We start from the raw sequence: 24,315 nt of genomic DNA on the forward strand, positions 1-24,315 counted from the left end.
GGGAGAAAATCTCTTCTGTTGAGACTTCCCTGGTGGTGCAGTGGCTAAGACTCAGGGCTTCCCATGCAAGCAGCCCAGGGTTTGAGCCCTGGTCGCAGAACTGGATCCCACGTGCTGCAGCGAAGAGTCTGCGCGCGGCAGTTATGGATCCCACCTGCCACGAGGGAGATCAAAGATCCCGAGTGCTGCAGCTAAGACCAGGCACAGCCAAAGAAATAAGTATTTAAATTTTTTTCTTCTACCCTTCTAGGTTCTTTTGGCTGGTCCAACGATTAAATTGAATTAAGACAAATCAACAAGAGAAAAACAAAGTTAGCTTTGTGTGCAGGAGACTTGCACAGACTCGAGAGGCTCAAGGACTGTCAGGCAGTTGAGGCTTAAATGACAGCCTGAGCTAAGAAAAAGTGAGAGGGGGTCTGGGGCTTCAAAGGGAAGGAAACCAGTTCATGGGAAGATGGGAAGTGTTTGGTTAACAGATATTTGCCATGCTAAGGAAAGACAATGGGACCCAGGGGAATTTGAACAAATGGGGACCTGGCCAGCCCCACCCCTCCCCCTCCAATTTAGCATACCTACCCATCCTCTTTGTATTAAACAGTTATCTCTGGGGATAGTTCTCTTCCCGGACTAGGCTCCCTATCTGAATTCTTTTAGGCAGCTAAGGGAGAGGTAAAAAGCATTTCTTGGGTCTGTCGGGCCTTGATTGTCTTCAGCTTAAAATAATCTATATACCAAAGTGGCAGGTGTTAGGGTAGCCTGTCCTAAACCCCATCAGTCCCCTCCTCTGAAACTTCTTTGGAAACTCCACACAGGAAAAACTGAACTGGTAGATCGTTCCATTATTTCGTTGAATTAGTCTCTTAGTCTGGAAAATAGGTCAGTTCAGTGAAACAGTTGTGTCTCATTTTTTGGAGGTGGTAGTACAGCTGGGTTCCCAAAGTGAGGCCTATATTGCATGAGAAATGAGGTATTTAATAAGGCATTTCTATGGAAACAAAAGAAAAACAATGGTTAACGATTAGAGAAGATTAGAATCCCAGTTTCTGAGTTCTGAAGGCAGCCAGTTGAGAACATTTCTACGTGTCGGGCCCAGAACGTCTTCAGATGGAGTGGGGGCAAGCAGTGGCAACATGACAGGTGTTCCTGGTCCGTATGTCTCTGGTGATCTTCTTCTTTTTCTTCTTTGTACTATTTATTTATTTGGCTGCCTTGGGTCTTAGTCATGGCCTGCAGGATCTTTAGTTGTGGCACGTGAACTCTTACTTGCGGCAGGCAGGGTCTATTTCCCCAATCAGGGATGGAACCTGGGTCCCCCTGCACTGAGACTGCAGAGTCTCAGCCCCTGGACCGCCAGGAAAGTCCCCCTGGTGATCCTTCTGAGTGTTCACATAGCAACAACGGGCCTGAAGACTGTCCGTACATGAGCTGTTTGTGATTTTGCTATCCATCTGTCCAGCTTTAGTTTGCAAGGCTTTGGGAACAGGGCAGTGTTAGTCTTCCGTGATTCCAAGTCAGAAGAGTAGGGAAAAAATTGGAAATGTTAGTATGGACAATAGTCAAATACTGGAGAAAACTAGATGAGTTCAGAATCTAGTTCGATTTACAGGGAGAAAACAAAATCTCAAAGACAATAAACAAAACTAAAATCTAATATCCATAGGTATGTATTTTTAAAAAATGACTTTTATACTTTCTGTATTTTTTTAACAAATACTCTTTTCTTAAAAAAAATTTTATTTTTGGCATCATGAGGTCTTGGTTGCATCATGCAGGATGCTCACTGCAGCCTGTGGGATCTTTTGTTGCAGTGTTTGGACACTTACTTCATTGCAGTTCATAGACTTCTCTCTAGTTTTAGTACAGCGTCTCCAGAGCACATGGGCTCTGGTGTTGCGGCACCAAGGACTCAGTTCTCATTGGCATACAGGATTTTAGGTTCCCGACCAGGGATCGAACCTGTGTCCCCTGCATAGTAAAGAGAATTCTCAAACACTGGAGCAGCAGAGAAGTCCCAACACATGTGTGTATTATAGTGTCTACTGAAATATAGTTTTTTACTCTCTACAATCACCCCAATTTCCATCAGAGAGAACCACAGAAAGATAAATTTGTTTGCCAATTAAGTCTGGTTTCGAAAGACTTGGCTTGATTATTTACATATGTGCAGCAAGAATAGTGGACATGGAACAACAGACTGGTTCCAAATAGGAAAAGGAGCACGTCAAGGCTGTATGTTGTCACCCTGCTTATTTAACTTCCATGCAGAGTACATCATGCGAAATGCTGGGTTGAATGAAGCACAAGCTGGAATGAAGATTGCCGGGAGAAATATCAATAACTTCAGATATGCAGATGACACCACCCTTATGGCAGAAAGTGAAGAGGAACTAAAAAGCCTCTTGATGAAAGTGAAAGAGGAGAGTGGAAAAGTTGGCTTAAAACCCAACATTCAGAAAACAAAGATCATGGCATCTGGTCCCATCACTTCATGGCAAATAGATGGGGAAACAGTGGAAACAGTGTCAGACTTTATTTTTGGGGGCTCCAAAATCACTGCAGATGGTGACTGCAGCCATGAAATTAAAAGATGCCTACTCCTTGGAAGAAAAGCCATGACCAACCTAGACAGCATATTAAAAAGCAGAGACATTACTTTGCCAACCAAGGTCCATCTAGTCAAGGCTATGGTTTTTCCAACAGTCATGTATGGATGTGAGAGCTGGGCTATAAAGAAAGCTGAGCGCCGAAGAATTGATGCTTTTGAACTGTGGTGTTGGAGAAGACTCTTGAGAGTCCCTTGGACTGCAAGGAGATCCATACAGTCCATCCTAAAGGAAATCAGTCCTGAATATTCATTGGAAGGACTGATGTTTAAGCTGAAACTCCAACACTTTGGCCAACTGATGTGCAGAAGTGACTCATTGGAAAAGACCTTGATGCTGGGAAAGATTGAAGGCGGGAGGAGAAGGGGACGACAGAGGATGAGATGGTTGGGTGGCATCAGCGACTCAATGGACATGAGTTTGAGTGAACTCCGGGAGTTGGTGATGGACAGGGAGGCCTGGCGTGCTGCGGTCCATGGGGTCGCAAAGAGTCAGACACGACTCTTTGCGACCCCATGGACCTGAGCAAGAGTAGTGATGGACAACATAGAATCTTTTAATCTGCTTTGCTCGAACTTTTTATCAGAAATCTCATATTACTTCTTAAAAAAACCTCTGAAGGCGAGGAAGTCAAGCCAAGAACTTACCATCAGATCTTGCCTGCCACACTTAGAGATTTGGGTTAATTCTTCTCTTCTTGGGGTCCCCAGAATATCCTGGGGTTACTGCCCCTGCCAGGAAGTGAGCTTCCTTACTAAAGGCAATGCCAACTAGAGGTAGAAAAAGCCACACATCTACAAGGCATATATATATATATAGACATGCATGAACATACAGACAGATGCAGAGACTTCATAGCTTCTATTTTAAAGTAATCATAAGATGGGTATTTGTGGAGAAGATATATAAGGTTTTGTTACCGAACCAGGTTTGTTTGCCTGATGCAGAGCAAGACAAAAATGCTAAGATGTTGAGATTTCCAACAGAGAAAAGATTTATTCATTAGGCAGCCAAGAGGGAAGACAGGAGAACACGTCAAGCGAGAAGACAGGAGAACACGTCTCAGATCTACCGCCCTGACAGTTAAGGGCTTGAGGTATTTATAGAATAAATATGAAATAAATATGGAATAAATGAGTAGGGTGATCTTGGGCATATCTGAGTCACTTGCTTCTTCATGGAATGTATGTTAAAATATGGAAGTGCTGAGTGTCAAGACAACTCCCAGTCGTCACATATGGTTATGAGAGCTGGTCTGTAAAGAAGGCAGAGCACCAAAGAATTGATGCATTTGAACTGTGATGCTGGAGAAGACTCCTGAGAGTCCCTTGGACTTCAAGGAGATCAAGCCAGTCAATCTTACGGGAAATCAACCCTGAATACTCATTGGAAGGAATGATGCTGAAGCTGAAGCTCCTGTATTTTGGTCACCTGATGCAAAGAGCCGACTCACTAGAAAAGTCCCTGATGCTGGGGAAAACTGAGGGCAGAAAGAGAAAAGGGCATCCGAGGAAGAGATGGCTGGATGGCATCACCGATGCAATGGACATGAACTTGGGCAAACTCCGGGAGATGGTGAGGGACAGGAAGGCCTGGCCTGCTGCCATCCATGAGGTCACAAGGAGTTGGACACGACTGAGCGACTGACCAACAACAGGACAACTTTATCATTCTTATCACTTAGGAAATTCCAAGGGCTTTAGGAACTCTGTGGCAGGAACAAAATATACATTTCTTATTATGAATCACATTAATACGATATATGACAATATTTTAATGCATTTCAAAGTGAGTTGCAGAAACGAGCACACTCTAACCCTTCAATGAACATTTTAACTAGGGTTCCATGTTCTCAGTTGTATTTTTTTGGAACAGGGTCAAATTTACAGAATGTGCAATGCACAGATCTTAACTTGGGTTTCAAGAAAAGAGCTAACTTGTGTGACGATGTCCTTTTGCTGTTCCAGGTGCTGAAGAGCCTGGTATATTATCCCGTATGGAACGTCCCACCTCCCTGACTCATTTCTTTCCTTGTAAATTTTTTTAGCTTGCACCTTCCCCCTGCCCTCCCCACCCCACTCCCTGCCGCCTCGTGTTTCCCCAACACTAGAAGATGTGCCTGGAGCAGGGCTTCTCACCTTGGCCCTGGTGACACTTGAAGCTGGAGGAATCATCCTTGTGGGGCCACCTGTGTGCTGTCAGACGCTGGGTGGCCTCCTTGGCTTTGGCTCGTTAATCCCAGTAGCATCTCCTTCCCCAGCTGCAACAACCAAAAGATATTTCCAGATATGTCCAAATGTCCTTTGGAAGGGACAAAACTGTCCCAGATCGAGCAACCATCGGGCTCAACATTTGTGTTGTGAATTCTTCCCAGTTTGTTCCAAGAGCCTTGGGTCCCTGATGCTGAGGAGGGCAGACAGAATCCCCCCTCCAGAGACCACCAACCAACCCCCAGGAGAGACAGATGATTGCGCGAGGACCTTGGAGCTTCTGACTTATCTGAGCCCGGGGAAGGGCTTTTAAAAGGGATTCTGATCGGCAGCCAGGATGAGAACTGGTAACCCTGAGCAACTGTTGATTAAGTGTTGATGGTGGGCAAGAAGTTTTTCTCCTCCAGCCCTGCTCATGCCTTTATAGTAGCAGCACTGCTTGCCAGGTTCAAATCCAAGCTGGACAAGTGGTGTTTGCCTTCTGTGTCTCAGTTTTCTCATCTGTAAAATGGACTTAATAATAGTGCCAGCTGCATAAGGTCATCACGGGGATTAAATGTGGAGCTGGGTAGGTCTCTTGGCACTTCGTCAGGCACTGACTAAGGGCTACGTAAGGCTTTGACAGATACAACAAAACTATGACTGTGTATCTTGGTATGGCAGCGTGTCCCTGTGCCTTGGCAAGGCGTGTCGGTTTCCCTGAGCTGGGAGAGAACCCGCCACGTCACAGGGGACCCAGCTCCCTCCGTCTCTCCATTCTGCCTATTGAGGGGCACAGTCCCACCTCTGAAGCTGTGCCCTTGCTGTCTTCTTTATCCTGTTCGTCCAATTCGAAAGCATCAATTCTTCGGTGCTCAGCCTTCATTATGGACCAAATCTCATACCCATACATGACTACTGGAAAAATCATAGCTTTGAATATACAGACCTTTGTGGCAAAGTGATGTCTCTGCTTTTCAATATGTTGTCTACATTTGTCATAGCTTTTCTTCCAAGGAACAAGCCACTTTTAATTTCATGGCTGCAGTCACCATCCACAGTGATTTTGGAGCCCAAGAAAATAATATCTGTCACTGTTTCCCCTTTAATCCCCTCTATTTGCCATGAACTTATGGGACCTGATGCCATGATCTTAGTTTTTTGAGTGTTGAGTTTTCAGCCAGCTTTTTCACTCTCCTCTTTCACCCTCATCAGGAAACTATTTAATTTTTAGCTGTTGGTTATCTTTCTCCTTGACCACCGTATTAGTTCCCTGTTGCAGCTGTAACAAATTGCCACAGATTTCGTGGTTTAGAACAACCCAAATCGGGACTTCCCAGTGGTGCAGTGGCTAAGACTCCATGCTCCCAATGCGGAGGGCCTGGGTTCAATCCCTGGTCAGGGAGCTAGCTATATCTATCTACATGCCACAACCAGGAGTTTGCATTTCACAACTAAAGATCCCATGTGCTTCAGCTGAAACCCAGTGCAACCAAATAAATAAATAGAACACAGTTTTATTCTCTAACAGTTCTGGAAAGCAGAAGCCCAAAATGGATTTTGAGCTCAGTCATGTCTGACTCTTTGTGACTTCATGGACTGTAGCCTGTCAGGCTTCTCTGTCCATGGAATTCTCCAGGCCAGAATACTGGAGTGGGTAGCCATTCTCTTCTCCAGGGGATCTTCCCAACTCAGGGATCAAACCCAGGTCTCCCGCATTGTGGGCAGTTTCTTCGTCTGAGCCACCAGGGAAGCCCAAGAGTACTGGAGTGGGTAGCCCATCACTTCCCCAGGGCATCTTCCCCACCCAAGAATCAAACCATGGTCTCCTGCATTCTTTACCGGCTGAGCTACCAGGAAAGCCTAAAATGGATTTTACTAGGCTAAAATCAAGGTGTCGGCAGGGCTGTTTCTTCTGGGGGTTCCAGAAGAGAAACTCTTTCTTTGCCTTTTCCACATTTTACAGGCTGCCTGCATTGTTTGGCCTGTGGCTCCTTCCTCCATCTGCAAAGCCAGCAGAGTAGCACCATCAGTCTTTCTCTAACCCTGACCTTCCTGCCTCCCTTTGTCATTTGTAAATTACATTTGCTGTTGTTGTTCAGTCTAAGTCTTGTCTGACTCTGTGACCCCACAGACTGCAGGCTTCCCTGTCCATCACCAATTTCCGGAGCTTACTCAAACTCATGTCCATTGAGTCGCTGATGCCATCCAACCATCTCATCCTCTGTTGTCCTCTTCTCCTCCTGCCCTCAATCTTTCCCAGCATCAGGGTCTTTTCCAATGAGTCACTTCTCACATCAGGTGGCCAAAGTATTGGAGTTTCAGCTTCGGCATCAGTCCTTCCAACAAATATTCAGGACTGATTTCCTTTAGGATGGACTGGTTGGATCTCCTTATTGTCCAAAAGACCCTCAAGAGTCTTCTCCAACACCACAGTTCAAAAGCATCAATTCTTCAGCACTCAGTAAATTACATTAGGCCCACCCAAATCACCTAGGGTCGCCTCCTCGCCTCAAATCCTTAACTTTTTTTTTTTTTTCAACTGGCAAGGAAGATTTTATTCAAGACTATTGTAACTGTGTTTATTGCAATCGGGGAGAGATTGAATTCAATTCTGCTAAAACAAGAGGGGCAGAGTTCTTAAGCATTGGGGTGAATTAATGAAAAAGCACTGGAGGAATGTGATGAGACCACCTGGGTTTGCTAATTATTGTTTATCAGAGTTTAGCTCTTGCCTCCCCACGAAGACCTGGAGATGGGGTATTTTCTTTCTTTTTTTTATGTTTTGTCCAGCTTTTCATTCCGATAAGAAGATACATATGCATATGCAAGCTACAAACTACCAAATGTGTAATACTGGTGATTTTGCATACGAGCTACATGTTTTAATATCAAATCCTTAACTTGATCACATATGTGCAAAGTCCCTTTTGCTAGTCTGAGGTCACTTATTTATTTATTTACTTTTTTAGCCTGCAGGCTTATGTGATCTTAGTTCTCCAGTCAGGGACTGAACCCAGGCCCTTGGCAGTGAAAGCAGTGAGTCCTAACCATGGGACCACCAGGGAATTCCCGATCCGTGTTTGTTCTGAGGTTAGGAGGTAGGGTCACTATTCATTTTTTGCGCCCTGCAACCCACTCCAGTACTCTTGCCTGGAAAATCCCATGGACGGAGGAGCCTGGTGGGCTGCAGTCCACGGGGTCGCTAGGAGTGGGACACGACTGAGCGACTTCACTTTCACTTTTCACTTTCACTTTTCACTTTCATGCATTGGAGAAGGAAATGGCAACCCACTCCAGTGTTCTTGCCTGGAGAATCCCAGGGACAGGGGAGCCTGGTGGGCTGCCGTCTATGGGGTCGCACAGAGTCAGACACGACTGACGTGACTTAGGAGCAGCAGCAGCAGTATACCCAGTGCCTGGAACAGCGTCTGTCACAGAACCGGGGATCTGTAGGAGTTGCTGAATGAATGAATGGAACAGAAGGAGCAGGACGGGCAGGACGGATGTTCGGTGGAGCAGGTTTGGGGAGAGAGTGAGGCCAAGGAGGAAGTGCCAACCCCAGTTGCCCAGGGTGGGATGATGGAAGGATCAGGGATCAGCTGGAGCAGCAGGACAGGCAGGAGGCAGCAACTGGGGCGTCCTGATCTCTAGGACGTAAGCCGGCGCTCACCCACCTGCTCACCCTCCTACTCACTGCCATCGCCCTGGAGCACCTTAGGGGGAGGGGGTCATGGGGATGCCCAGCTAGCACAGCTGGTTTGGCTGGTTCTGGCCTCTTGGCCGAGGAGAGCCCTAAGGAGGGGTGAGGATGAGGCTGGGAGGGCCCACCGGAAATCGCGGGGGAGGGGCAGCGCCTTTGTTCTTGAGCCCACCCCTGTGGACCCCAGATTCTTATAGCCAACACCCCATCCCAGAAAGCTCACTGGGCGCTGTCTGGCCCAGCCTCAGGGACCAGAAGCCTAACCTCTCCATCCCTCACCTCCTCCTCTCTGACCCAGGAGTCCGGGTTTCCCTACACAGCGTCACCACCAGGCTTGATCTCTCAGGATTCCCAGCTTTCTGTATACGTGGGTCCCTTCTCGCCCCGTTTCTTCTTTTAAGACCGGACAGTTGGTAAAGAGGCAGGTTTTCAGCCTTCCCTCCTCGCCTGGAGCATCCTTTCCCCAGGGCTCTGTCCAATTCCAGGATCCCAGGGGCAGGGTTCCCCCAGCCGTCCACTCTTCCAGCGGTAACTCCAGCATCCCAGAGCCAGGGTCCCCCCAGCCGTCCACTCTTCCAGAGGAGGACAGGTGTGGCCCCGCCCTCGCCCAGCCCCCTCCCTGCTCCGGGAGGGGCGCCTACGTGAGTGTGTGGGGTGGAGCCCGGTCTACGGTATCGGCCCTGGGGCAGGCTCCTCCACCGGGATGGAGTAATCCGGGCGGGGAATAGAGACGGAGGTTTCTACAATGCTGCACACCCCGAGATGGACCCACTGATTAGAGGGCTGGGGGCAGGGAGCCGTGCCGGCTTTGAGGTGTCAGCTGCCTGCCGTCTTCCCACCCCTCCCAGCCTGATTCTTCCGTTCCTTCGCGGAGGGTCCCTTGGTCGCCCTGGGGACAAAGACATCCCTCTGCCTCCCATGACGCACTCCTTCCCGAGGTCCGGATGTCCCAGTTTCATCTCTGTCTGGGTCACAGGAATCCCAGCCCCCATCCCTTCCTCCCGCAAGACCCAGGATTCCGCACCCCCTGCCCCTCTAGCGGCCCACTTCCTCATCAGCCTCGAGGATTTGGGAACCCTGCCCCCAGCCTCTGCCCTCTGGAGAACCCAGCCGGAGCTGGCCTGTCTTCCGCTTTCCCAGAATTCCCAGTAATTACTAACTTTTAATGGAAAGGTCAGGCTCTGGAGGTGACAGTGGCCCGGATTCAGTGGAAACGTGACCTCATGACCCAGTGACCTCCCTTTGCCCATGTCTGAGCTCCAGGAGCAAAATGATACATCCTGGGACTTCCTGGGGCCCCGGGGGAGTCTGGAGAGAACCCATAGAATTGCGGCCGGAGGACTGTGTGTGTGAGTGTGGAGGGGGGGTCGTGGGTGGCACGCTTGAGAGCTCCCATCTCTGCCCTCAGCCCCAGGCGGGAAGACTACTTTTTGCTACCGTTTCACATTCAGTCCCTGAGGTCAGAGGTGGAAGGGGGTCCCCTCCAGGTCCAGTGACGCACGCAGGTGATGTGTTCATCTTCTCAGGGGCTCACAGGGCAGAGGGCATGTCCTGACCAGCCCAGCCCTACCTGGCATAGCTCCCTGCTGCCTTTAAGCCCCCAGGGCTGGGTGTGGGTTTCCACCCCAGGACCCAGGAACGTGTGCTATCCCTGGAAGTCCCCTCTTAGGACAGGAAGAAATATCTCCCAGCCATCTCCCCAGCCTCTATGCCTTTGCCAGACCCTCTCTCTGGTTGCTTTGTCCACTCAGGTCACACCTGGTGTGTTTCCCCTACTGGGCCATCCTTGCCCCTGGGAAACCACTCCCTTCCTCCTCAAGAGATGAATCTACAGGCAGGATACGAAGTAGACTGAAAGTCCCCCAGGCCAGCAGAATCAATTCAACGGGTATGCTAGCTATGCGTGTCATTTTATACTTTCTGGCAGCCACATTCTTTTAGGAAAGAGAAAGGAATGAAACTAATTTTAGAAATATGTTTTGTTTAATCTCATATATCCAAAACATCATCATTTCAACATATCATCAATACAGAAATTACCCATGAGATACTTTACGAGCTTTATCTCAATTTTGATGCCCTGTCTCCAAGGGTTAAGTGAGATACAGTCTTCCCAAAGTGTTAATGCTGCATTTAAGAAGAATGATGTTGCTTCTGTTTATTTATTTGTTTATCTTTTGCTTCTGTTTTTCAAGTTAAATTTAAGGTGATTAAAATGAAATGAAATTGGAAATGTTCCTTTCCTCGGTCACAGGCATCACATTTCTAGTGCTGAATAGCTACATGTGGCCTGTGGCTCCTGTGTTGGACAGCACAGCTGTAAGGTATATCTACTTACCTGTCCCGTTTGTGGACCCAGTGCCAGGTCCTGATCCAGGGGAGGCCTCCCCTGGTCTTAGTCAGAGGAAGAGATGGATGGATGTTTGGAGGATGGATAGAGAAGTGGATGCTGACTGGAGAGAGGGATGGATGGAAGCTGGATGAATGGATAGATAGATAAATGGATGGAGGGTAGATGGTTGGATGGATGGATGGATGAACAGACGGATGGATGGATGGGTAGGTGGTCAGATGGATGGATGGGTGGATGAACAGATGGATGGATGGATGGATGAACAGACGGATGGATGGATGGGTAGGTGGTCAGATGGATGGATGGGTGGATGAACAGATGGATGGATGGATGGATGGATGAACAGATGGATGGATGGATGGATGGATGAACAGACGGATGGATGGATGGGTAGATGGTCAGATGGATGGATGGGTGGATGAACAGATGAAAGGATGGATGGATGGATGGACAGATGAACAGATGGATGGATGGATGGGTAGGTGGTCAGATGGATGGATGGGTGGATGAACAGATGGATGGATGGGTGGATGAACAGATGGATGGATGAACAGACAGATGGATGGATGGGTAAATGGTCAGATGGATGGATGCGTGGATGAACAGATGGATGGATGGATGAACAGATGAATGGATGGATGGATGGATGGATGGACAGATGGATGGATGATGGTCAGATGGATGGATGGGTGGATGAACAGATGAATGGATAGATGGACAGATGGATGGACGGATGGATGGATGGATGGATGGATGAACAGACAGATGGATGAATGGGTAGATGGTCAGATGGATGGATGGGTGGATGAACAGATGGATGGATGGATGAACAGATGAATGGATGGATGGATGGATGGACGGATGAACAGATAGATGGATGGATGGGTAGATGGACAGATGGATGGACGGATGGATGGATGGATGAACAGATGGATGGATGGGTGGATGAACAAATGGATGGATGGATGAACAGATGAATGGATGGATGGATGGATGGACGGATGGATGGATGGATGGACGGATGGATGGATGGATGGATGGATGGGTAGATGGACAGATGGATGGACGGATGGATGGATGGACGAACAGATGGATGGATGGGTGGATGAACAGATGGATGGACAGACAGATGAATGGCTGGCTGGCTGGATGAACAGATGGATGGATGGGTGGATGGATGGATGAACAGATGGATGGATGGATGGGTAGATGGACAGATGGATGGACGGATGAACAGATGGATGGATTGACAGATGAATGGCTGGCTGGATGGATGGGTGGATGGACAGATGGATGGATGGGTGGATGGATGGATGGATGGATGGGTGGATGGACAGATGGATGGATGGATACATGGACAATCAGATGGATGATTGTATAATCCTATTCCTCCCAGTGCCCACCCATCCCCCAGAAGCTGGCACTGGGTTTCCCATTCTCTGCTTCCCAACCCCTTCCAAGTCTCTTCCCTGTTCCCAGATGCTGAAGTGCCCCCACCTCCATTTCTGTTTGACCAGTGATGTCCATTCCTGCCCCTCACCTCCTGTCTCTGGGTAAGATGCTATCCTGGTGTCTTCTGTTCCTCTTGCCACCTCCGTAGGAGTCTGGGCCCCTCACCCTCTATGATCAAGCCTTCCACCTCCCCATCCCCATGTTCTGAAAGGACTCAACCAACTCCTCTGTGTAGCACTGCAACCCGTCACCCATTCCTATCACCTGTGACTTTTCACACACTCCACCCGCAGCATTTATCAAACATCCTACCACATTCTAGGAGCTCTGCCAGGCACCGCTCTTGGGCTACAACGGGGGACAGACAGATAACCAGCCCTGTCTTCATGGGGTTGACAGCCGGAGGAGGAGACAGTCAACAGGCCAAAGAGTAGAACACTGAGGCTGTTGGGTGGTGATGAACGCTACTTGGAAAAAAGCAAAACAGGAAAAGTGGGGGCGGGGGGAGGTGGAGAGGTTGGGGGGCAGACTCTGAGGAAGTGAGACCGGGCAGACTTGTATAAAGGGAGGTGTTGAAGCTCGCAGGTGTCGAGGAAGAGCATGTCAGACAGGGGAAGAGCAAGTGCAAAGGCCCTGGGGTGGGAGTGTTTTCTGCATCCTGGGACCCCTTGTGCGGCTGGTCCCTTGCCCACTCAGCCACAGCCTCCAGGCCTGCCTTCTCCCTTAAACTCCTTCCCTGAAACTTTCACGGGGTCTTCCTGGATTTCCTGGTCCCCCAGGGCTGCGCCCCCACAGTTTCCCCACCCGCAGTGTCCTTTAAGGATGGGGCGCCCCATTTTCCCTAGACTCTCCCTCTCTTCCAGAACTTGAGGCTTCTGGCTGGCATGCATGCTCTCCCCCTCTGGTTCTGTGGGGGCCCTGGGGACAGGGTTCAGCAGAGGTTCCCGTGGGAAGGGCAGGGCAAGGTTGTCACCTCTTCAGAGCTAAGAACAAAGGGTCATTGAAGGCAGAACAAAGGCCAGGCAGTCCAGGCCTGAGGGCCAAGCAGGGTGTCTCGCTCAACCCCCTACCATCGTGGTGTGGGAAACCCACTCAGCCCCAGACCAGGAGAGAGAAGGCCCTCTCGATTTCCCTCCTCCCTTTGAGGGAGCCCTTTTCACAGATGGGAACATCAAGGCTGATACTGAAAGTGAATGAGGTGTGGGAATTCCCTGGCCACCCAGTGGTTAAGATTCTGTGTTTTGACTGCCGAGGGCACAGGTTCAGTCCCTGGTCAGGAACTAAAATCCCGCAAGCCGTATGGTATGCCCACCCCACCCCCAGAAAAAGTGGCCAAGGCAGAATTTGAGCTCAGTTGAGGTGGTTCCCCACTTAAAAGCATCCTAGAGATGAGCCTTTGGGCAGGTAAACTGAGAGGGCGTGACGCCCCAGGACATGTGTCTTCTGCCTGTTTTCCGAGTGAGGGTGTGCAATGCTGTGTGACTCTGTGCAAGTCATTCCACCTCTCTGAGCTCCCTGCTGCATCTATTACTTGTCCCACATGCAAAACATGGGAGACTGTAATTGGTCAGTAAAGAGAGGGCTTCCCCCACCACCCGCCCAGTTTCAAGTCTTCATTGAATTTGTTACCAAGTCACTTCTGTTTTATGTTTTGATTTTTTTGGTCAGGAGGCATGTGGGATCTTAGTTCCCTGATCAGAGCTGGAATCTGCACCCCGTGCATTGAAAGGGGAAGTCTTAACCACTGGAAGGCCAGGGAATTCCCAGTCGAGTTTTAAATGATGATATTTTTGTATTTACTCATCCAACCAAAATTTCTCTGGCACATACTAGACAGATGAGAAGAAATTCCTAGAATGATACTGCGAAAATGTTCATGGTGTTTGTCTCTGCTGGTTAAAGGAGGATCCCAAGGATCCCTATTTTCTTTCTGGACTTAGTGGCTCAGATTATTTTTTTACAAAAAGGTACTTCTGTAAAAAGAAGTCATTTCTGGTGAGGAGACTGGGCGTCTCAGCCAGATGCCAAATCTCTGAGGGGTCAGGAGACCAGTGGGTGGGGAGGAGCTGGGTTTGGGAGGGAGAGAGCAGAAGGGGGACGTGGGCTTTGCGGAGCCTCCTGTGTGTCAGACGCTTTAAGAAGCATTTGAGAAATGTCTCATGCGGTCCTCACAACAGCCTGATGACGTGGATATCACTTATAGGGCTAGGGCTGCGCGGGGTGGGTGGGGGCGTGCAGAGGACTGATGCCCAGGGGGCTGATGAGACTGGTTTCAGGCCGCACAGCTGGGAGGTGTTGGAGCTGAGATTCAGACCAGGAGCTCTGAGCTTCAGCTCCCCCCACCAACCAGCTCTGGCCGTCATCTGTTGCATCTCTGTATCTCTTTGTGCCTCCCACCATCTCTGAGCCTCCATGTTTCTCTCTCCTCCTTGGCTTCTCCCTGTCTCTGTCTCTCTCCCTCGGTCTCTCCGTGTCTCTTGTTGTCTCTGACCCTGTCTCCGTGGCCTCTGTCTCTCTCCTTTTGGCCCTGGTGGCATCTCATCCTGTTTCTATGCGTGCCCCTTGCAAATGTCAGCCCACGAGGGCAGTTTCTGTCTGTCTGGTTCCCAGCGGCGTCCCAACCCTTCCAACAGCGCCTGGCAGACAGGAGGCGCTCAATAAATATTTCTTGAATGAATAAAGGCATGAAGGAATGAATGAACTCTCTGAGATGGGGCTAGCTCCTTGATCAGAGGAGCAAACTGAGGTTGTGTAGGGTCACAGGCGTGCCCCAAGCCACCAGCACAGAGGGTTCCGGTGTGGCATTGTCTGTGACCCCCTGGACTCTGTCCCCAGCCACTGGAGCGGTGCCCAGGAGGTGCCTGTCACCTCTCCTCTCCACCCTCAGAGAAGGGTGGCTCCCTCCTGGCCTCTCCCCGCTGTTGGAGGCGTGGGTAGCAGCTGGGAGAACCGGCTGGATGCGGCCCCTCCCCTTGGGCGTGGAGGTAGGCACCTGGCGGGTCCCCGGGTGGCAGACGCCACCGCTGCACACACCTGGTCCCCGAGCCGTCTGCTCCCAGCGCGTCCTCCTCTCCCCAGCCTCGCCCGCCTGCCATGGGTGAGCCTGCTGAGCCCAGGAATCAGGCCAAATGGGACCCCTACGAGAAAAAGATCTCGGCGATCAGGTGAGGCCCAGACCCGCGGGCAGCACACAGGGAGCCCCCTGGAGGAGGTGGCCTGCGGGGAAGCACCAGGGACCTCTGCAGAGGAGGCCCGGGCCTCCCGGAGCCTCTGAACCAGCCGGGCTGGGGCTGGCGCGGCCGCCCTGGGGTGCAGGTCCCTCCTGCGAGGGGATTCACGGACCCAGGCAGTGCTGAGCCACCTGTTGAGATGCTTGGGGTGTCCTGTCCCTCTCGGGGCCTCAGGTTCCCTGTGTGTCAAATGTAGGACCGGAGGAGAGCAGGGGCTTGGTGCGCCGTTGTTGCCAGGGAAACAGGAAGGCCTGTTGTCCCTGCTTTCCTCACAGACAACCCCCCAGAAGCCCTTCACGTGGGTGTGCTTTCCCTCCAGGGGTTTCTGCTCTGTTTAGGGGAGGATGGGAGAGCAGAGGTGAGCTGGCTTGGATACAGATACAGCTGAGTGCCCGAGTCCGAGGCTGTGTCCTGAGGGACTTGGGGCCCCAGAGGAGGGGCCTCTGACTCCTCCTGGGGGTGCTTAGGTCAGAGCTCTCAGCACTTTGGAAGCCTGACTCCTGTGTTCCCAGGCATGACTCAGACACTTTTCATAGTCCCCCACTTTCCAGATGGGGAGACTGAGGCTGAGAGGGAAAGTAATGGGACCATGATTATTACGCAGCCAGAAGCGAACTGAATCCTGTCCATCTAACCCTGTCCTCAAGGGCCTCGGTGATACCCCCATAGCTCCATTTCTCAGAGGAGAAAGCGGAGGCTCAAAGAGGGCAGGCAGCGAGCTGTTTAGATGATCCCAACCCTCGATTTCTTGCACTCTGCCAGGCAAGTCTCTCCTGGCCTCCGGAGCCCCTCCAGCCACCCCTGGCTGTACTGTTTCAGGTTCTTCTCCTCCCCTCCCTCACCCTTGTGCCCCCATTTCCCCCAAACTCCAGAGACTGGAGTAGTTGAGTTCCGATAGCTGTGTGACATAGACAAGCCTAGCAACATCTCTGGGCCTCTCGGACTGAGAGTGGCCACCGGGCGGTTTCCAGCTCTGTTTGAGGAAACCTCCAGCATTCATTTCTCCGGGTCCCCTGGGTTCTGCAGTTTCTCCCTCTCGAGATAAATAGGTTCCCCTTCTGGGTTCTCATACCTGGAAGACTTTCCTCCCACCAGGCCCTGGAAGCCCCCCTCCACTTTGCTCCCACACAGCCAGTTGATCATACAATCCCCAGCCCTTTCTCAGTGAGTGAACTTGACCCAGTCATTTGTCCTCTCCCAGCCTCAATTTCCTCATCTGTGAAATGGGGATATATAACCCTCACCTATGACACACTTACAGACCTGAATTCTGCAACTCCTTGGGAAATGGCCTTAGGATTGAAAATCTTCTTTTCCATGAGCTTCTGGAATCCCCTGGACCATAAGAATGCTTCTCACGAGGGTCCTCACCATCCTTTTTGGACCTCCCGCTGCAGACCCCTCAGACATATGACATCCCCCGCGTTGGGTGGGAACTCAGTGGCTCCCCAACAGCTGCCCCCGTCCCAGGCTGTCAGCTCAGGGCTGGCCCCCATCAGTCCCCGGGCCAGACACCACGCCCCGCCATCATCCTTCTCCTTTCCTTCCTCTCCCTCCCATGGCCCTTCACTCCCCAGCCCTGCTCTCCTGTTCCCCGACTCTCTCCATTTGCATGGCCCCAGCTCTGACCTCATCTGCCCCTCAAGCCTCACCCTGGCCTCCCTGCCTCTAGTCTTTCCCAGAGTGGCCCCTCCACTCCTCCCAGTCCCAAGGCCCCCCAGAGCCCTGCACACTGGCCTCTCCAGGTCAGTCCCCACCCTCACTTGTACTCCGGCTACCCCAGCATTTCAAATTCCCTGCTTACACCTCACTCTTCCCTGCCCCAGTGCCTTTGCATATATGGTTTCCTCTGCAGAGATTCTCAGAGGTCTCTACACTTACCCGCTGACCATTGCCCCGGCTCAAGCGCCTTTCTTGAATCCCTAGCACCCACAGCAATGGTTTCCTAAAGCTTTATAAGACACAGATTCCTTTGTCCAGGAGAAATCTTATGTCCAAGCCGAAATACGCAATAGAGATCAAAATGGAGCTGCTCTGGCTTAAAATGGGGGAGTGAGGCTGGGGTCCCGCCACTGCCCATGCTCCCTCTGTGAGAGTGCCTCTCTGCACACACCTCTCCCCCAGCTCCATCTTCCACCTTCCTGGCTACCTGGGCCTCACCTGACAGCTTCCACATCCTGTCTGACCCAGATCTCACACTTTCAGACCTTTGCTCCTGAAATGACCTTGCTTCTTCACCTGGCAAAATCCCCACCCGATTTAAGGCTCTTGGCCCCTATAGGTAGGTTTCCTGATCATACTTCTGGCTTCAAACATGTGCCATGGTACTCAAAGGTGGACTGGTCCAGAGACAGGGATGGAGTTGTCTGTCCTCTGCCATCCTCTGCTGGGGGCGGGGTCGGGGCGGGGGCGCCCTGCGAAGGCTCTGAGAATGATGTTAAGGAATGAATGGAGGAGAGATGAGGCAAGCTTGGAGCTGGTGCTGGCAGGATGACTCAGGGTTGGAAGACAGGTGAGGAGAGGCGGGGCATGCAGGGGAGGAGACTGGAGAAAAAGGACAGTGGCTGTTGGAAGTGACGTGAATGACTTTCAACGTCAAGGGCTAGAAGCGACTCCCAAGAACTGACTACAGCTCACTTCCATTTTTAAGCTCCCCCCTAACCTAAGCCAGGAAAGCTATGCCATGCATCATTTTTTGATACAGGCATAACAATTGACTGGGACTTCCCTGGCGGTTCACTGGTTAAGGTTCCTCTCTTCTAAGTCAAAGGATGTGGGTCCGATCCTGGATTGGGGAACTAAGATTTCACCTGCTGCACAGTGCGACCAAAAACCCAAACAAACAAAAACACACAGTAGGTTGTTGTGTTTTTTTTTTAAGTCCAATTTTTAAAAAAATGACTGGTAAGGATTTAATTCAGGATGGTTGAAGGGGGAGGCCAATGATACAAGGAGGAGCCCCGAGGCTTACTGTTTGGAATGTCCCAGTGGTTCAGATGATAAAGAATCCGCCTGCAATGCAGGAGACTCAGGTTCGATCCCTGGGTCAGGAAGATCCCCCAGAGGAGGAAATGGCAACCCATCCAGTATTCTTGCCTGGGGAATCCCATGGACAGAGGAGCCTGGCGGCTATAGTCCGTGGGGTCGAAAAGAGTCGGACACAAATGAGTAACACATATGCATACACATACACACACATTACAAATTATAGTTTACCAGCGGACTAGAAAGGGCAAAACTAAATTTTAAGAGGATGAAGTTAGAAGGAAGAGGTAAAAGCAAAACCCAGGCAATTATGCTAAGTTTCAGGAGGCAGAGATGATGCAGAGACAAGCCCAGAGGATGGTAATCCCTAGAGAATCTTTTTAATATCACTTTGCTGAGTATCTTCCACCCATTATCTCGTTCAATCCACAACAACCGGTTGAGATTAAGCCATGTGAATGATTAACTATGAGCATTCTATTTATGATGAAGGCCACTGAGGCTCAGAGAGGTTGAGTGACTTGTCCAGGGTCACAGAGCTGTCAAGCAAGGTGTAGTCAGGACATGTACAGCCTGACTCTATCACGCCCTGGAAGGGGTGGGCAGTTACAAAAGGAATTTGGGAATAAGCAAGATGAGGAAGCAGGTGGATCTGCGAGACAGCCCTGCCCAGACGGGAGGCTTAGTAGATATAGTGCTGCGTTTCCTGGAAAATGCTGTGCGCTGGGCTGCACCTTGACCAGCCCTTTCCCAAGGTCAAGGCCGGAAGCCTCGTGGGCATATGGACCTGTGCTTGCTGCACCCCTCCCCTCCCCTCCTCCCTCTGATCTTGGAGAACCCCAAGCAAGGTCCTTTCAGATCTCACCCTCTGAGGTCACCAACCCAGCTTTTACAGCCCTGGCTCCTCCTTCCTGGGGGAGGGCCAAGCTACTAGGATGATTTTACGACTTCGACTTCGGCTCTGCCAGTCACTGAGCTGCTTTTCCCAAGGGGAAGGGGGCCGTTAAAACTAAAGGCAATAAACAGGGAAACTTCCCTGGTGGTCCAGTGGTTGAGACTCTGTGCTTCCACTGCAGGGGGCAAGGGTTTGATCTCTGGTCTCTGGAACTAAGATCCCGCATGCTGTGCAGGACAGCCCCCTCCAAAATATTTTAAAGGCAGTAAACACGTAATCAAACCTTGAACTTGTTGCCTGGGTGGAATTTGAGCAGGCAGAGAGGAGGTGGGGTTCTGGACCTCCATGAATAAATCAGATGCCCTGTGAAGAACTGGAGAAAGATGCTCACAGCCCCTAGCTCCTACCTTCCCTTCTCCCCACCACCCACCGCAAAGGACGCAGGCTGGGAGAGGGGAGGGAAGGAAGTGTTTCGGTCTCCACTTGCTCTCTAGAGGCCAGGGAAGGGGTGGTGGGAGGCAGGCCTGCATACCACCTGTGGCTGAGGTCCTTCGCAGGGATCAGGAAGTGGGAGCAACCAGGTCCCACTTGGAAAGAATGAGGGAAGCCCAGTTTGCTGAAGGTAGGCTCTAGGGGAGGCAGAGTGGGCCCTGGTGGACCATCAGTGTTATCAAACGCCAAGACAAGAAGGGATACCCTGAGGACTTCCCTGGTGCTCCAGTGACTAAGACTCCAGACCCCCAGTGCAGGGGCCCTGGGTTTGATCCCTGGTCAGGGAACTCGACCCCACATGCCACAACTGAGTTTGCGTGCTGCAGCTAAAGCTTCTGCGTGCCACAGCTAAGGCCCAGCGCAGCCAAGAAAAAACAGGCCCTTGTCTTGCTGGGAGGTCTGAATCAGAGGGCCTAGCAGAGGCGTGGCCAGCTACTTGTGGGGGTACCTGGACCAGTGCCCCTGAGGACTCTGCCCTCGCAGACAGGAATGCCTGTATCAGGAGTCACGCAGCCCTCAGGAAGGCAGTCCTGAGTTCCAATCCCGCCCGGGTCACCCACCAGATGGAACACACTGGGCACACAGGATCCTCCTGGGGGCTCCGCATCCGCGAAATGGGTGATGCCCCGGGACTGGCTAGACTCGCCGTTCTCTGCTGAGTCAGGGATCACAGGGTTTTCCTTCCTCTTTCTTGGATTCCCGTGACCACTTCTGAGCCAGGAGACCAGGTGCCAAAAAGGGAGGGGACGGGGTGAAAGATGGTAATAATTATGACCTTCCTAAACACTGGCCACGCGCCAGGCTTGTGCTCGGAGCTTTGTGTGGGTGAGCCTTTCCCATTTTCACAACAGCCTTCTGAGGGTGGTGGTGTCAGGGTTCCCATTTTACAGATGGGAAAACTGAGGCCCCAGAGAGGACTCATACATCTGGGATTTGTTCTAGAGATATTGCTCTTTATCTCCATGCTAGAAAAAGAGATCAGAGGGGGGCCTTGAACTAGAGGGAGGGGTTACCCCTCTGTGGCCAGCACCTTGGGAGGGGGGCTGGTCTACCTCCAATAGGCTCAATGAGTCTGTGGTCTGACCACCCTCCAGACCAACACTGCCCATAGATACATAACCCAAGCTCCCCTGGTAAACATGTTCTTAGTCCCACAAAAAAAAAAAAAAAGTAAAAGAAACAGGTGAAATTAATTTTAAGCATGTTGCTGTGTCGCTTCAGTCGTGTCCAGCTCTTTGTGACCCCACGGACTGTAGCCTTCCAGGCCCCTCTATCCGTGGAATTCTCCAGGCAAGAACACTGGAGTGGGTTGCCATGCTTTCCTCCAGGGGATCTTCCCGACCCAGGGATCAAACCCGCATCTTTTATGTCTCCTGCCTTGGCAGGAGGGTTCTTTACCACCAGCACCACCTGGGAAACCCAATTTTAAGTATGTATTTTATTTAACCCAATATACCTGAAATATTATTAGCCTTTAGGCTAAAGGCACAGCAGAGTTCCAGTGGTGTGGTGGAGCATGAAGTGTGTAGGGAACAAACTGAACTTGATGCTGGGAGCAGAATAACCCTGGCTGTGCTGGTGTGGGGACCCAGTGGAAGGGGGGGCAGCGCAGGTCAACGAGCCCACAAAGAATCTGCTGGGCTTCGAAGGACAGAACCAGGGATGCTGTACAAAGAACACTGAGATTTTGAAGAGAGCAATCCACAGATAGAGCTAGATTGTCCTCTCTCACCATCATCAAAGCAATAATCAAAAAGTCGTTGAAAAGTATGCACAGATTTTAAATGTGCAAGGAGAGCCAAGGGAAGAAAAAAAAGGAATGAGGAGGAAGAATTGACCTTATCAGATTTCAAAATCTATAGTTACTACAATGCAAAGCGTATGATGCCCTAGCCATTCCGTTGCTACTAAATAAGTAGCCCAAGAGAAATGAGAATGCGGGTTCCACACACAGGCGAAGGATGGTTCCAGTGGGTCTATGGGCACTAGGCGAAGCTGGAAACAGCCATGAAGAGGAGAAGGGGGCAACACGCCGTAATCTATTCATACCGTCAAATTCTACTCAGCCATAAAAAGGAACAAACTCTATATGTAATGTACATTTATGTTTATACAAGGATGCATATCAAAGAGTATTATGTTAAGCAAAGTCAGGTGCCAGTGAGTTGGCTCTTCACATCAGGTGCCCAAAGTATTACAGTCTCAGCTTCAGCATGAGTCCTTCCAATCATTGGAAAAGACCCTGATGCTGGGAAAGACTGAAGGCAAAAGGAGAGGCAGGCAGCAGAGCAAGAGATGATTAGATAGCCTCACCGACTCGATGGACCTGGATTTGAGCGAACTCCGGGAGGCAGGGAAGGGCAGGGCAACCTGGCTGCTGCAGTCCACGGGGTCGCAAAGAGTCGGACATGACTGAGCAGCTGAGCAACAGCAGCAAAAGTCAGATGCCAGAGTACTTTCTATATGTTGTTAGCTCTAGAAGGTCCAAGACAAGCCAAGTCAATTTATGATGGAAAAACTCAGAACACTGTAGCCTTGGGAGGGGGCTAATTGGGAAGAGGAAGTTTTCTGGGGTGATGAACTATTTTGTATCATGATAACCGGACTTTCCTGGTGGTCTAGTGGTTAAGACTGTGCTTCCAATGCAGGGGCTGTGGGTTCAGCCTCTGGTCAGGGAACTAAGATCCCACATGCTATACTGCACAGCATGGCCAAAGAAAATTTTTAAGTGTATTGTGATGGAGATTTAGATTACTTGGAGGTATTATGCATTTGTCAAACCTCACTTGAAATGAAGAGGTTTCGAGAAACAAAGTCATTTGTTTCTAAGTAGGGGAATTGCCAGTGATATTTATTTTCTTCTCTATTATTTTTTGTATCTTCCAAATGTCCTATACGTTATTTTTCGTGAGCAGAAAAATAATGATTCCAAAACTTTCGGCGATAATAATTTCCACATATCATTAAAATAATTGAAAACATGAAAAACCAAATTAGGAGTTTTCCTCAACAGGAAAATAATGTCTAAAAGGTGGAAATGGGATGTCTGTCTTGCAGCTATGAAAAATGTTTTTTATTGAATGAAAGATTCTTTAAATTCTATAATTTTCAAAACTTTCACACACAACCTCATAAAATCCCATAATAACTCTTTTATCATTTTTTAAAATTTATTTTATTTTTATTGAAATTCAGTTGCTTTACAGTGTTATATTAGTTTCTACTGTACAGCAAAGTAAATCAGCTATATGTATACATATAGCCACTCTTTTTTTGGATTTCCTTCCCATTTAGGTCAGCACAGAGCCCTGAGTGGAGTTCCCTGGGCTACACAGCAGGTTCTCATTAGTTATCTGTTTTATACATAGCAGTGCATATATGTCAATCTCAACCAATAACCCTTAAAAAAATTCCCTCCCCCTGTGTTGCCCCTCCCTTCTTCCCTCTCCCCACTGCTAACCACTGGTTTGTTATCTGTGTCCATGAGTCTGCTGTTTTCTGTTTTATTCACTAGTTTGTTGTATTTTTGAGATTCCATATATAAGTGATATCTACAGTATTTGTCTTTCTGTGTCAGACTTATTCCACTCAACATAATGCCCTCCAGGTCCATTCATGTTGTCATTTTGGCAAAAGTTTCCTTTTTTATGGCCGAGTAGTATTCCACATATATATATTCCATATATAAATACCATATATATTTCATATATATTCCATATATATATTCTCTATATATTCCATGTGTATATTTAAAATATATCCCACATATATGTCATATATCATATATATTTCATACATATTTCACATATATATTCCATATATATATATCATATCTTCTCTATCCATTCATCTGTTGATGGATACTTTGGTGGCTTCTCTACCTCGGCAATTGTAAATAATGGTCTGGCAACTATTTTTAAAAAGGAGATGGCTACAGATTTGAAAAGATTGCCATAATAAAAAATCAGCAAGATGCAGAGGAAGGTGTAAAGTCTGATATCAATATTGTTTAGAAGGAGGATGAAGGGCAGCAGAGAAGAAATCTCAGTGCCCATGCAGTGAACAGGACGGCACGTACTTCTGTAAGGATGGTTAGGTTTCGCATCAAGCTGGTAATACAGGGGGCCCCTGAAGCTGGCATGGCAGCGTTGGGGGAGGCCATTAACTTATTAACAGACTGAGAGGATAATAAATACATATAACTTATTAATAAACCCAGATGATCAATAGATACAGAGATACGAGCCAAAAATTTATTTTCCTAATTAGATTTTCTTAAAAAAAAAAAAAAAGGAAAAAGACCCCTGTGCTATATCCAGGCGGTCTAGGGAACTTAAACTCCCCTCCCCCGCCCCTGGCCTCTCCCTCGTCCCCACCCACCCACTGAAGTTCATTTCAAGCTCATATTTCACC

At 49.6% G+C, this 24,315-nt stretch overlaps 1 protein-coding gene across 3 annotated transcripts in view; it reads left to right on the plus strand.

Annotated features, from left to right (window-relative positions):
• Positions 1–24,315, plus strand: part of SULT2B1 (sulfotransferase family 2B member 1) — an 84,166-nt gene that overhangs the window by 33,648 nt on the left and 26,203 nt on the right. Inside the window, exon 1 of one of the 3 annotated variants that reach the window (XM_061388912.1) lies at positions 15,291–15,464. The exons of the other annotated variants lie outside the window; for them this stretch is intronic. Within the exon in view, the coding sequence (XP_061244896.1) occupies positions 15,394–15,464 (71 nt within the window). The 5' untranslated portion in view covers positions 15,291–15,393. Of the gene's footprint in view, positions 1–15,290; positions 15,465–24,315 lie in introns of those variants that run through there. 3 annotated transcript variants of the gene reach the window in all.

Source organism: Bos javanicus, chromosome 18 (assembly GCF_032452875.1).
Source record: "Bos javanicus breed banteng chromosome 18, ARS-OSU_banteng_1.0, whole genome shotgun sequence".
Classification (NCBI taxonomy): Eukaryota; Metazoa; Chordata; class Mammalia; order Artiodactyla; family Bovidae; genus Bos; species Bos javanicus.